Source organism: Equus asinus, chromosome 11, assembly GCF_041296235.1.
Source record: "Equus asinus isolate D_3611 breed Donkey chromosome 11, EquAss-T2T_v2, whole genome shotgun sequence".
Lineage (NCBI taxonomy): Eukaryota > Metazoa > Chordata > Mammalia > Perissodactyla > Equidae > Equus > Equus asinus.
Window position 1 is genome coordinate 70,749,050 of NC_091800.1, and position 13,931 is coordinate 70,762,980.

At 41.9% G+C, this 13,931-nt stretch overlaps 1 protein-coding gene across 13 annotated transcripts in view; it reads left to right on the forward strand.

Moving 5' to 3' along the window:
• Positions 1 to 13,931, forward strand: part of MBNL2 (muscleblind like splicing regulator 2) — a 154,190-nt gene that overhangs the window by 37,203 nt on the left and 103,056 nt on the right. For 10 of the 13 annotated variants that reach the window (XM_014864873.3, XM_014864869.3, XM_014864871.3 and 7 more), the window contains one exon: positions 12,513 to 13,293. In XM_014864873.3, coding sequence (XP_014720359.1) covers positions 13,120 to 13,293 — 174 coding nt within the window. In that variant the 5' untranslated portion in view covers positions 12,513 to 13,119. Of the gene's footprint in view, positions 1 to 12,317; positions 12,435 to 12,512; positions 13,294 to 13,931 lie in introns of those variants that run through there. The other 3 variants (XM_070520048.1, XM_070520053.1, XM_070520051.1) reach the window with 2 other exon arrangements.

Below are 13,931 nucleotides of genomic sequence, written 5' to 3' on the forward strand. Positions count from 1 at the left end.
TAGGACTTTGGAGGGAAATAAAGCAGGGTGAGCCAAGAGGAGGTAGGACTTAGGCCATATTACATCAGGAAAGGCCTCCCCATAGGCTGATATCTGAGCCGTGTGACTGTCTGGGAGAGACACATTCTCAGTAGATGGAACAGCAGGTCAAAGCCCCAGGCAGGCCAATGTTTGGCTGCTCCAGCACCAGCCGAAGGTGAAGGCAGCTAAAGGAGAGTGAACAAGGAGAGAAGAGGAGAGGAGGTCAGGGAAGAAGTGGGGCTGATCATAGAGGTCAGTATGGGCCATTGTAAGGCTCTTGGCTTTCACATTCAGGAGGCAGGAAGTCATTGAAGGTGTCTAGGCAGTGAAGTGACATGATATGATTACATTTTCAAAAGGTTTCTCAGAATAATGTGTTGAGATGGGACTGTAAGGGGGCAAGGGTGGGCAGGGGAGACTGGTTAATGGTTGGTGGTCGCATTAACCCAGATAATGGTGGTTTAGATGGAGGTGGCAGCAGTGTAAGCGGTAAGAAGGGGCTAGATTCTGGGTATATTAAGAAGGCAGAGCCAAGGGAATTTCCTAAGGGATCAGATGTGGTATAACAGAGACAGGGAGGGAGGGAGAAGGAAAGGAAGAAGTGAGAGAGAGAAGGGATAAAATTTGGGAGTTGTCACTCTCTAGTGGGCTTAAAGCCATAAAGCTGGAGGAAAGAATGGTGCACAGAAGCCTGGTAGATTTTGCAGCCAAACTGCCTGTGTTCTAGCCCTTTCTTCCGCCTTCACATTCATCATCCACAGAAATGGTAGCCTCCTCCTTCTCCAATAAACACTGGCTGCCAGGCATGAACTCTTTGATCTCTCTCATCTTTATAGCCTTTCACCTGAAAAACATTATCTCAAATGGTTCTCAATAAATTTTTATTCTAATCTAGTACCTGGGTCTTGTCTCACCACTAAAGATGCTAACCCCAGGTTAGTACTGCCATCCCAGGAATCTCTCAGTCAGCTCTATACATAGGCTTCCTCCAGCCCCTGCCTTTTTCTTCTCATTGAGACATGTGCTCTTATTATGGCACCTTCTATTGCAGTTGCTCATTCTAAGCTAAGGGAAACTGCTGGCTTTTCACTCATTTGCAGAGCACACCTAATTATTACGTGCTAAGCCCATGATTGATCCAGTCTCTCTTGGTCACAAATACCAGCCATGCCCACTTGTGACATCACTCACACTGGCACACACATGCACCAAGATACTTTATGATATGTTCATATCTATCATATGATAGCATATGAAATATCATATGATAACAGATACAATTTCCCCCAAGGAGACCAGAACAGCCCTATCACCCACTTCCTCAACTTCAATCACCTCCTTGTGTACTCTTGTTATAACTCAGGCCTTTCTGTTACATTAAATTGCCCATCGCCAAGGCCTTGGCCTTTGAAATTGGCAGCCCCTTTTTCCATCCCTACTTTCAGTTTGCCAAGGATAGATGAAGAAAGTGATGAAACTATACTTATTAATTGCAGAACAAGTTCATGCTATCTCGCCAAGGCTATGCTTCCTTGGCCACTTGATGTTCCCTGGCTTTATCCCTCGTTCTCTTCTGCTACTGCCTGCAGGGGCCATCGTAAGCTTCAGGAGCTCTCTGAAAGGCCCAGCCCCACCTCTGCCTGTCTCAGAAGGCAGAACATCTTCTACCAGCCTGAGACAGTACAGGCCACAAGACCAAAGCTGCCCCCATGTCATTCTCCTGCTGTCCAATTGAAAAATGTCTCCCCCACTTCTCACCTTCTTTCAGCCCATGTCTAAGAACTGAGCATCTTATTTCTCACCAAGCTGGAGCCTCCACTGGTGCTAGTGGGCTCGTCTGTCCCCCTCCTTTGGGTACCTCCTCTGGCCGATTGTAGTGCTCTGGCCGACACCTGGACCCTGCCTTCTTTTTCCCAAGCTCCTGTTGTGTTTCTCTCTTTCCATTCAGAAAAGAAAGTCAAGGAGGGAAGTGTGATGGGAAAAGCAGGTACTCTCCCGCTGTCCTGGGTCTTCTCATAGTGCATCCTTACAATTCTGGAAGCCTACTTCAGGTTCACAAAGGTGACTTCCCCAGGAGCGCACAGGTCATCAGTGCCCATCTGATGGCAAAGCAAAGAGAGTTCAAAACTTTGCTTGCTGCTACCTGGTGTTCTTGTGGCACCAAATACTCCAAAGGGCACCAGGTGCTGAGTGCTGCATTTCTCAGCTCTCCATCCCCTCCCCCTGCAGCAACTGCCACAGAAACTGCTGCTAGAGAGTCAGCAATGACTTCCTTGCTATGACATCTAGCCACCATTAATTGTCCACATGCCCTTGGTCTCCTTGTGGTAGTGCACTTTTTTGGCTACTCCTTCCATCTTGAAACTCTGAATCTCTTGATGTTGCAATACTCAGAGGATCTTTTGTCTCTCATTTTTCTTTTTCTGTGGTTTTGCTTGTTCCTCTCCTTTCTGTCGCCTCTAAATAACTGAATGAACTGTCTTTGACCCTCTTCAAGTCTTTCTCTTTTCCTTCCTATATATATATATATATATATATATATATATATATATATATATACAGATGTAGATATAGATATAAATACCTTTCTCTCTTTCTTTAGCCATTCTGTGGTTTTAGCTGTCATTTCTATGAACATTAATTCCAACTGTGTATCCGTGACCATGACCTCTGTCTCCCTATTTTCAACTGGTTTCCACTTCCTGACATCGTTCCTCTGGGGCAGGGCATCAGTGTCCTTCTACCCACACAGGATCCAAAATCTGAAGTCTTCTTTGACTAATCTCTTCCCTGCTCTCCTCATCCTCAATCCCCAAAGATGACCCATTTCTAAGGAATTTACCCCAGCATGATCTGGAATCGCCCTCCTCATTTTCCTTCCCACCACTGCAATATAAGTTTTGGCCTAGATTATTCTTTTTCTCCTGCACCACTGCTATAATCTTTAACCAATTTCACTACCTGTGAGCGCTTCTAATTCTAATGCTTCAAGAGAGCTTCCACCAGTTGGGGTCTTGTCTGGATCCCTCCAGTGCTCCCCAATATCGACCATCCTAATGATCCTGACATTTTGTACCAGAGCCTACTTCATCAGACTTATGCAGACTAAGACCTTACAGCACTATTTTCAATGGAGACAATACACCTTCTAAGGAACTTTGGAAATTTAAAGGAGCATTTTTCCCCATTGACCAAATGACTAGGGAGCATCTCTGGAATGTAAAGGGCAAGAGTAAAGGATTTTGACATCTTGCCATGGATATAACTCCCTCAGCCTGAAGAACCAGCCTATATCTCATGACTTTAAGTGTCCTGCTAGACATTCACATAGATAAAATTCCTGTTCATAGTGATCTGGATCAAGATCTTAACTCTGTTTTACATATTTGCACAAAGTGGGTTTTTTTCCATTTATCTTTTGGATATCAATATAGCTTAATTTTTTAAAAATGTAACAACTGTGTAAACTGAGGCAAGATTGTTCTTTACCTTGTTAGGAACTTTAACAGGAATTGCTTGGTGTTTTGAAAAGCCACGTCATACCTATCTCAGTTTGCATTTATGTCCATGACACTCAAAATAATGCTACATACATACAGAGGTGAGCATCTGACCACTTCATTCTGTCTAAGCATTAAAATTTTAAAACACATATTATTTATTTTATAAAAAATTACTTCTTTTGATATCTTAGTTGTATTTCAGTTACAGCAATATATTGATTTTTTAAAAGTGTATGCATGTTGGCTGGATTATCTATTACAGTCATGCATTGCTTAATGATGGGGATATGTTCTGAGAAATGCATCATTACACAATTTTGTCACTGTGCAAATGTCAAAGAGGTACACAAACCTAGATGGTACAGCCTACCACATACCTACCACATACCTAGGCTATATGGTGCTAATCTTATGGGAGTCATCATAAGGTGGTACATGATGTATTTTCATTTGGTCTTAATAAAACTTGTTACAGGGGCCAGCCTGGTGGTGCAGTGGTTAAGTTCGTGCACTCCACTTTGGCACTCCGGGGTTTGCCGGTTCAGATCCTGAACCCAGACCTATGCACCACTTATCAAGCCATGCTGTGGCAGGCATCCCACATATAAAGTAGAGGAAGAGGGGCATGGATGTTAGCTCAGGGCCAATCTTCCTCAGCAAAAAGAGGAGGATTGGCAGCAGATGTTAGCTCAGGGCTAATCTTCCTCAAAAGAAGTTGTTAAAAAATTTTGTCAAAAAAGGGGGTATTGGCATTTATAGGTAACAGGCAGATGAAATAGACAATTAACTGGTGATAATGGAAAGAGAGAAAAGGAAAAAGGTCAGCTGAAAAGCAGTCCTGTCCACCAGAGGCTGTAGCCAGGGAAGGAAATGGAAGCTCTGACAAAGACTTCTCTGGGAATTCAGGGCCTGATTGCAGCCTGCAGCTCAATAATCATTCTTTCTGACTACAGCCACTGGGTCCTGGACATCCAGGAAACCGGTAAGTGCTGTCAGTCTTAAATGGTATCTAATGCGATTGCTTTTATTATAGTAAGAGCGTCTCCTAACTGAATTATAAATGTTTAGATAGAAAACACAGAGACAGTGAAAAAAACATAATTTGAATACAAATATGTGTTGAATATATTATATCTGGCTGTAGTTTCAGGAGTATATTTAGAAATTTCTTCTCTTCTAATTGGAGATGAGATTTCTTTGTTCATTCCTGGGCACTGCAGTGAAAATGGACTAGAAATTTTCATAGGTTAAAATGACCCTGGATTTTATGAATTTTTCACTTGTACTTTAAGATACAAGATACAAGAGAAAAATTTTAGTTGAGACTTTCTCTTTTTATGACAAGCCAGTTGTCATGAACACTGGCTTATGTGACACACCATGTGACCTTGGGTGTCCTGGTGTTTCATTTCCCCTGTGGAAATGTGTTTGAAAGTTTGTTCAAAGGAACAAAGTACCGTGTTAGATGAAGACATCATTGTTAGCCATGGTTATTTCCCTGCTTAGAATGAATGTTTGTTTGGGCTTAGTCTCAGAAGAGCATCTATCAAATGTTTGTCTAACTAATATTCTAGGAAGGACGTCATAGCGTGTACCACCTTCATAGAAAGGACTTTTCTACTTTCTTTTGCTTACACTTCATTTACTTTACAGAAATGTATAACTTTAATGAGTAGAAGTTATTTCCACCTGTCACGTGTGTGTGTGTGTATACCTGCACATAGAGCTAAGGTTTGTAGATGCCCTATCTAATGTTCATAAGGTTAGATACCATATAGACAGTACTTATAATATACTCCTAAATATATTTTGGTTGCAGTACATCTATTTATGGCTTAGGTATTTTCAGTCCCCTTGATTCCAAACAAAGAAACTGAAACTCAGAAAGCTTAGGTGACATTACACAGCCATTCAGGACAGGGGAGAGACTAGAATCCAGGGTAGAAAAATTGGTTCATACCCCTAAACCATGCAGACGTTTCAAAGCACCATTTCATTTATATTTTCAATAAATTAAAAAGAAACCAATCTTAATGTATCTAGAAAGAAAAATCTTTTTAAAGACAATCACTTTTGCTGTGCCCTTCACTCTTTTTGTTCAACAAGTCAATTAGGTTCTTTATTTCTTTCAGGGTGGGACCTTTCTCAATACTGTATTTTTATTGGTCCGTTGGGCTTCCTATGAGAAGGCCCCAGTTGGGGACCTCTTCTCAGTGGCTGTGATTACAAGGCAGGATTACACCCACTCCTGGAGGTCAAGTGGCTCTCAGCCCAGTACTCCAGCCAGCAGCTCCTCTAGGTCCCTCTCCAGCCCAGGCGTCTGCATCTGATAGGCGCAGGATGTGGCCGAGTCATTGATCAAGGGAGAGAGCACATTGAGAGCTATTTTAAATTAAGCTCCCGAAATAGAGTTGGGGATGTTCAAACATCAAGCCACTCACAGGAGGGAAAAATCATTTTAAAAAAAATATGTACCTTAAAAATTTAAAAATCAAAGATAGGAAACCCAAAGAGTCTCCAAACTAGAAATAGGAAACTCAAGGAGACATAGTTTCTTTATTGTAATTAGATTTATGCAAAATAAAATTAAAAAGGCATCCCATAAATTACTTAATGGATAATGAATCCTTCACTGACTCAGAAATCGGTTTGTTTTGTAAGGATCCTTTAATCAGCTCCCTAGGAGGCTGACGTCTGGCAGACAGCTAAAATACCATAGATGACCCAAAGTAAACCGGAGGAGCTGTGCACTGCAGAACTATTTTCCTTAAGGCAGTCTTAAATTTTGATCAATCTCAGTCTCAAGATTGGACGTGACTGATGTTTTTCCCTTCAAAACTGCACAAACCAGCTACAAAGCGTTGGCAAGGCAAGGACACCTGGGGTCCACAGCCCGGGCTTGTCTGAGGGGCGTGGAATGAAGGGAGGTCACCTGAGCTGTAGGGTGGAAGGCCACGATTTCTAAACTCACCCTGCTGCATCACTGAGTGGCTGTAAAAGAACGTGAGCGGCAAATTCTTTTAGGCAGTCAAAAGCCACAGCTTTCTGAAAATCTAACACCTAGAAGAGTTTTAAATATATTTTGAAAAATGAAGTGTCATGTAAGTGAAGAGCCTAAAAATAGCTTGGGATTATTTTGTAGAGTTGAAAGGCAAGTCCTTTGGCATTTCAGGAAATACTACAGAACCTCGTTTCTTTATCCTTGAACTTCAGCCTTGCCTTTCCTTTGAAGATGAGTCAAGCAGTGAACCTGGATATGTGTGACATCCGGCGCTGTCTGGAGAGGATGGGGGCCACAAAGCAGCCCCTCCATAAAGACTTCTAGCAGTAAGGGACTAAGGATGGAGCTGCTGGCCCCCAAGGACCACTGGCCCCCTAAGACAGGAGAAATGAAGCCCCATCCACCCCCGCCCAAGGCCTGCTTCATCCTGAGCAAACTCTCCAGGCTATGAGCTAGTCTATTTCTTTAATTTTCATAGAATGAAGTCTTATCTGGGACAAATCTCTCAGGTGTTTTCTTTTTTAGTCTAGTTTTGCTTTGTTTTATTTTTGATGATCGGAAACATAGCCACCAGGATAAGCCCCTGGCCAGCCCTCCTGCAGTTGTTTCTGTGAGAATCGGAAAAGCCGAGACCCTGTAGTCAACTCAGGGCAGACATCTTTGATCCCTCAGCAACCTGCTTGACGCCTGGCCTGCAGGAGGATGACAAGAAATGCTTACTACAGTGGTTCTCAAACGTGAGCGTGCCTCAGAGTCACCCCCAGGAGGGCTCAATAAACACAGGTTGCTGAACCCCGCTCCGCAGGGTTTCTGATTCCATACCTCTGGGCCGGGGCCCAAGAATCTATATTTCTAACAAGCCCTCAGGGGCTGATGCTGGCCCAGGTACTACACTTTGAAAATCGCTGGGAAGGATTCTGGGTTTTGAAGCTCAAAGAATTTATCCCTGGGGCAGCTCCTCACCCTCACCCCCAAACTACTTGGCAGCAATGGGGTGAGCCAGTGGCACCTGCTGGAATTTTCCTACAGGGTAATACTGAAATTCCCAATTTAGAGCCTTATTCCTGCAGCTTAGACTTTGCACCATATTAAAACGCAAATGCTCATTGGAGGAGGATGGGGAGTTCATTTGACAAACATTTGTCGAGCATATTCTGCATACCAGGCACTGAACTAAACTCTGGGGATTTGAAAAGAATAGACAAAGTCTATTACATATACAGGGCAAACGCTGTAGAGCTTATAATGGAGGGAGGCAGTTGGAAAAATCAATATTTACAGTTCTTGAGAATTAAGAAATAATGATAGACACTGTTAAAAGATGGGCTATAGAGGAGTTATCAAAAGGGGAATGAAGGAGGTCAGGCGGGAGCACCATTTCAGGGTGGAGGGTCAGTGAGGGCTCGCCAGCCCAGCGACTCAGCTGAGCCTTCAAGGGCAAGATCATCTCCTCCTCTGTGGGGAGGCTTAGGAAGGCAGGAGCGGGAGAAAACCTGAGGTTACTGAATGCCTGAAGAGGACAAGGAAAGGGAATGCCAATAAGACATAAGACCAGAGAAGTAACTGGGGACAACTACTTCGAAATTCTGCCTGGGTTCTGCATTGGAAGGAGCTAACTGGAATGGGATAGATTGGGATGTCAGAAATAAAACTGAAGCACAAGTCAAAGAAGTGAGAAAATGGACAAACAGCAAAGCATTAGGAGACACTTAAACAGAAAGAACTGGAGAATAACATAGGGAAGAGACTCTGTTTCCCAGTACAGCTCAGAAACTTCTGGGAAAGATAAATGGTGACTCACATATAATAAGGCCAACGCCAGCACATATGGGATCTTTCTGAGTGTTACAAAAAGGTGCCCTTTGGGGCCGGCCTGGTGGCCAAATGGTTAAAGTTCTGCACACTCTGCTTCAGCGGTCTGGGGTTCACAGGTTTGAATCCTGGCTGTGGACATACTCCACTCACCAGCCATGCTGTGGAGGCATCCCACATACAAAGTAGAGGAAGACTGGCACAGATGTTAGCTCAGGGAGAATCTTCCTCACCCAAAAAGAAAGAAAGAAAAAGGTGCCCTTTCCACACAGACACACTTAACAGGGGCCCCACTTGGCAGATGAACTAGAAAACACCGTCCTTTGCTCCTCACTCACGTGGGGCACTGGGGAACGGAATCAGCGGCTGCATTTCCACCAAGCTCTCAAACCAAGCAGGCTCCCTGTCAATGCTCCCAGTGCATTCAGGCTACTCACCACACCTGGTGAGTGCTTGGGCCCTAAAAGTGTTTCGTTCACTTCTAGGTTAGGAGCAGCTGGAGGAAGAAAGCAGGCTTCGGATCTTTGTAGTAACACTGTGGGATTTGTGCTTAGGAAAACTTCCATGTGGTTTCCCTTCAGCTGCAAAATAAAGCAGCCTGAGAAATGAGGGATGCTTCAGATAAGAGGCCCCGCAAGCGCCCCGTGCAGTCAGCTTTTTTGATCCCTAAGGCAGCGACCTGCTTACAGAATCCATGGCTGGAGCAGATCCACCCCAGGCACAATCCTGGTCATTGCTGTAGACCTACTGCGGACAGTGAGGAAGCCTGAAAGGGGATTTGTTCAATAAATATTTATACAGCCAGTCCTCCTCACCTTGGGTTGGGACAGCACTTGACTGTTTACAAAGTATCTTTACGTGTCCTCTGTAAGCTGTCCTGCCTGGCAGCAACTAGGTAACGCAGGTGGGAACTATCAGCAACGTTTTACTGATGAAGAAACTGGATCTCAGAGAAATTGACTTACCCAAGGTCATATGAAGGAACCTTGGCAAAACGAGAACTAGAATCTGGCTCTTAGGGCAGGATACTTGCCAACATTTCAGAAAGTTCTGTATTGGCTGATATAAGAAAAGCAAGAGCCCCTAAGATAGCGCCCTCAATGAAAATATAACGGAAGCGACATACATAATTCTGAATTTTGAGGGGCTACAAAAGAAGCAAGTCAGTTTAATTTTAATAATAAACTCTAACCCAATTTGTTAGAAATATTACCAGTTCATCACATAGTAAATATGAAACAATATTAATGAGGTATTTTCATTTTTTTTATACTAATTCTTTAAAACTCAGTGTGTATTTCACACTTAGAGCACATCTCGGTTAGGATGCTGCACTTTCGTTGGAAATACTTGATCTGTATTTGGCTTCCATAAAGTTTGCAACTGAAAAGTAGATTCACGTACTCAAGTCGATCCAAGTGTACTTAGAAGTTTTCCAATAACTAAATTAAGGATCAGTTTTTAATTAAATTTACATTAATTAAGAATAAATAAAATTTTAAAATTTAGTTCCTCAGTGGCACAAGCGACATTTCAAGTGCTCAACAGCCACATGTGGCTAGTGGCTTCTACATTGGTGAGTGAAGCCGCAACACACAGCCCTTTCTCCCAGGAGTTTGCAGTCTCGCAGATCCAGTATGGAACTGGTCTATGTATTAGCATAGTTTAGTTTTGTCCCTCGATTGCCATGTTAAAAGTTGGTCTTCTCCGTCCTAACCCATCGTTGCCCATCTCCTTTGGTGGCCTCCCTTAACCTGATTCAAATCTGCTCTCTCTTCCCCAGTCCCACAGCTGCCCGCCTGTACACACTCCAGAAGATGGAGGTTGTGATGGTCCAAGAGAGGCGGCGTCTTTGATAATAGTGACTCTATAACTTCTAGGACAGAAACAGAGAACAAACTGGCAGAAAGAGTGGATTCATGAGAGGTTAGGATAGCAATATATTTCGGTTCAATACGATGTACGTTCTTCTCCTTCTGGAGCCTCTTTGACTTACACAGGACTCCGGCTATCAGAAAAGTTTGGCTCCTCTGCTTTTAAAAGCAAGTTCATTTTGATAGAGTCTGACTATCTGAATTTCAGTTGGATTTTCATAGTAACTAGAAATGCCAATCTGTTTCTCCCAGGAAAAAAAACTTCTTATCTAAAAGTATAAGCAAAAACATACCCTATTCCCTGGATAGGGTTGAGAGCATTGTTCCTGTGCCGTTTTTAGGAATACTCGAGTAATTATTCATTTGCCATCTATGCATAAATGCATGTTTGCTTGATTCTTTGCCTACATGTGAAGCCTTGGCAAAGACTGTGCTGCCTTTGAGGATGAGCGTCTTCTGCATCTTTGCCGTCCTGTAACCCCACCAGACCCTGGTCCATAGGACTCAGGGACTCTCTAATATATTTTGAAAATATGAATTAGAAGGGTCCAACCTATCATTTGAAATCTCCTTGTTATTAGTGCCTCAGCTCTACTGAATACACCAGCAGAAATATTTCTTCATCCCTTGCTTCCCTCATCCTTTGTTCTCCAGGGGGGTTGGAGGTGGGGGTTGAGGTAATGCGGGTGCAGGTCCAGGCTGGTCCATGAAACCTGACCCAGAGTAAATTTGGTTATTAAACTCATCTTCTTAAACTCCCTAAGTTAAGCTAGTTGATGTTAGCTGCTGGGGACACAAAGCTGCCAAACAGACAAGCTGGAGCCTGCCAGTCCCCTCAGATATGTCACTATTGGAGTTAGGAGTGTGTCACAGCTTTCAAAGTTGCCAGTTTCCTTACACGCACATACAATTATAACTCATCCAAACACTGCTACTAACAAGTAAAAGAAGTATTGGGATGAAGTGGCGTTTCCCACTAGTCTCCAACATCCGTCTAAATAGACGTTCCATGGTCAGATGAACTCGGGACACATCATTGCTTCTCTTCTCCTATTAGAGACTCAGTCAAGGCCGAAGAAAGCCCTATTTCAAGGAAGCCTTTCAGCTTGGTTTACCTGAAGTTAACTAAACATAATTGATTTGGGGGCCTACCTTTTCAGGGAACACTTGTGAACCACTCAATAATTCCTGCTCTCTGAACTTATTTGGTACATGCCAATTTTAAATAATCTACTTCCAGTCTCCATTAACGTTCTTGGTTATACATTTTTTAGAAGGACATCAAGGCTAAGCAAGTATCTAAGGTAGCTTATTGCACATACGATTTATGAAAATTATTAACTTCCGGTATTTAGTCCTTTATTCATGCTTGACCCAGTAATGTAAAATTTTTAATGTTTTAATAATTTCATAATTCTTGAAAATATTAAAAGAAACTAAATATGCTGATGTTAGAAATCAGAATTTACCAATTATATTTTTGTTGTAGATATGTGATTCAACTCCAGCATTCCACAGAACAGGGCATTTTTAGGTTGTGACTCCATCAAAAACCAAAGTGAACTAAACTAAAACTAACTTGTATTCATTCATTTAGTCAGTGAGTCAATCATCAATTAAATTGATCAATAAATATTTTTTTTAGGACTAACGGCCATGAACTAAGGCACTAGGGATGCGGTCATGAAAAATACAAATAATCCTTACCCTCCAAGTGCTTACAGCATCGAGGGGAATAGTAACATTAAGGAAGTAATGACAGTAGAGAGAAAGTATAAGACCTGAGAATAAACATCAGGGGGCTTCTCTCTCTCCATCTCTAAGTGAAATCCCTGTAAATGAGAAAGGATGTAAAGAATAAGGGGCCCACACTTCATCCAAAATGACAATATCCTTATTACATAGGAGAGATACGTCCCAAATAATTGTTTATAGCATTCCAACAATAAAATCAATGATCTAAATGTGAAATTAATTGGAAAGCACAGTTCTAATACACTGTTTTGGCTATTAAGCACATTAGATTGAATTGTTTCAGAATGCCTAATTATTGTGACTGCCACACTCATCTGCTTGAGTCATTCCTAACTTTTGGACCACTGCCTAGATCATTTCTGCAATCCGGTTTCAGTTTCGTATTCTCTCTCTCTCTTTTTTAAATGCATAACTTTCCTCACTGTACTCAAAGCTCAAAGCTCTAAACTGCACTTTGGCAAATTTTAGGTAAGAGCTAAGTAGTTTGTTAAAGTGTTGATTCCATTGAGTTTGGATGTAAGTTGATATTTTATTTGTGTTTTGCAGGTTCACCATTTAAAAGTGCCTGTGTGAAGTCACTTTTGCTGGAAACGGCAGCCCGGGAGTACTTGTTGTGTTCAAATCTTGTTTTTACGTCAAATATACCGTTACGCTGACCTTACGGAGTGGATGAAGATACCTCAATAGTCTGACTTTGCCAATTGCTTGATTTCAGAATTTTGAAAGGTGGAGGGAAAAAGAAATCTTGCTAAGATCTGAACGTTTACGTGGCTTATTTTCCAGCATCATCAATAGCTGTGAGCGTCAGAACTAAATATTCTCCCAAGGAGTGCCATGATATTGAAGTCACTTTATTAAAAACAGCTGTATCTGCAAAACGGCCAAGAGACTCGGACGTTTACAGCCAGAGATGACACTGAGCATGCTTTTATCACGGCCCACAGTCTTCAAGTGGGGCATATTGATTGATGAGTGACTGCCCACCGATAAATTCTCTCCTTACTCTGTTTCCTGGATTGGACTTCATTAAGCAATTTATCACTTACCTTCAGACTTACATGTGGGATTTTTCACAATAGCTTTGGAATCATTGGAACTTGGATTGATTTCATCATTTAACAGAAACTAATAGAATCCAAATTATTTTATCATCATGGCTTTGAATGTTGCCCCAGTCAGAGATACAAAATGGCTGACATTAGAAGTCTGCAGACAGTTCCAAAGAGGAACGTGCTCACGCTCTGATGAGGAATGCAAATTTGCTCACCCCCCAAAAAGCTGTCAGGTTGAAAATGGAAGAGTAATTGCCTGCTTTGATTCCCTAAAGGTAAGATAATGCATCTTATATGTCATGTCAATGCCACATTGGGCGTTCAAGTGAAATATTTTTTATTATACTTTTACAGAAGTTTAACAATTGTTTTTAGATTCTGTTTTCTTGTTTGTGGTGACTATTGGGAGATTTTCACTCAAATTTTTTCATACCAGGCATATATAAATTTTTTACAGACCCATGTTTAAATTAAAAATACATGATGGTGTATTTTTGTTCTGGCGTGATATTCATGTACCCAAGAGTTTTAAATCAAAGTCTGGCTTGTGACAACTGAAGATAAATATTTTATTAACGTTTGATCTTCTGGAGGTTATATAAAGGTGAAGAAATTGAATGTGTCACTTTTATGTGCCAGTTACTCTGATTCACCTTTCGAAGAATTTTCTACTCTTATGGCTTTCTTTCTTGACCAAGGGTTTCCTAACGTACTTCTTAATAGGTTTTTCATTCTCTTTGACAATTTGTCATGGTTAACAGATATTACTGAGTACACAATACTCCTTGAGAACCTACTATGTGTAAGTTAACACAGAACACGAAGAAATGAATGTGATTCAAGATTGTATCCTTGATGAGCTCCCTGTCTGGTAGGGAAAACACAGCACATCAGCGAATAACTATAAAGCAAG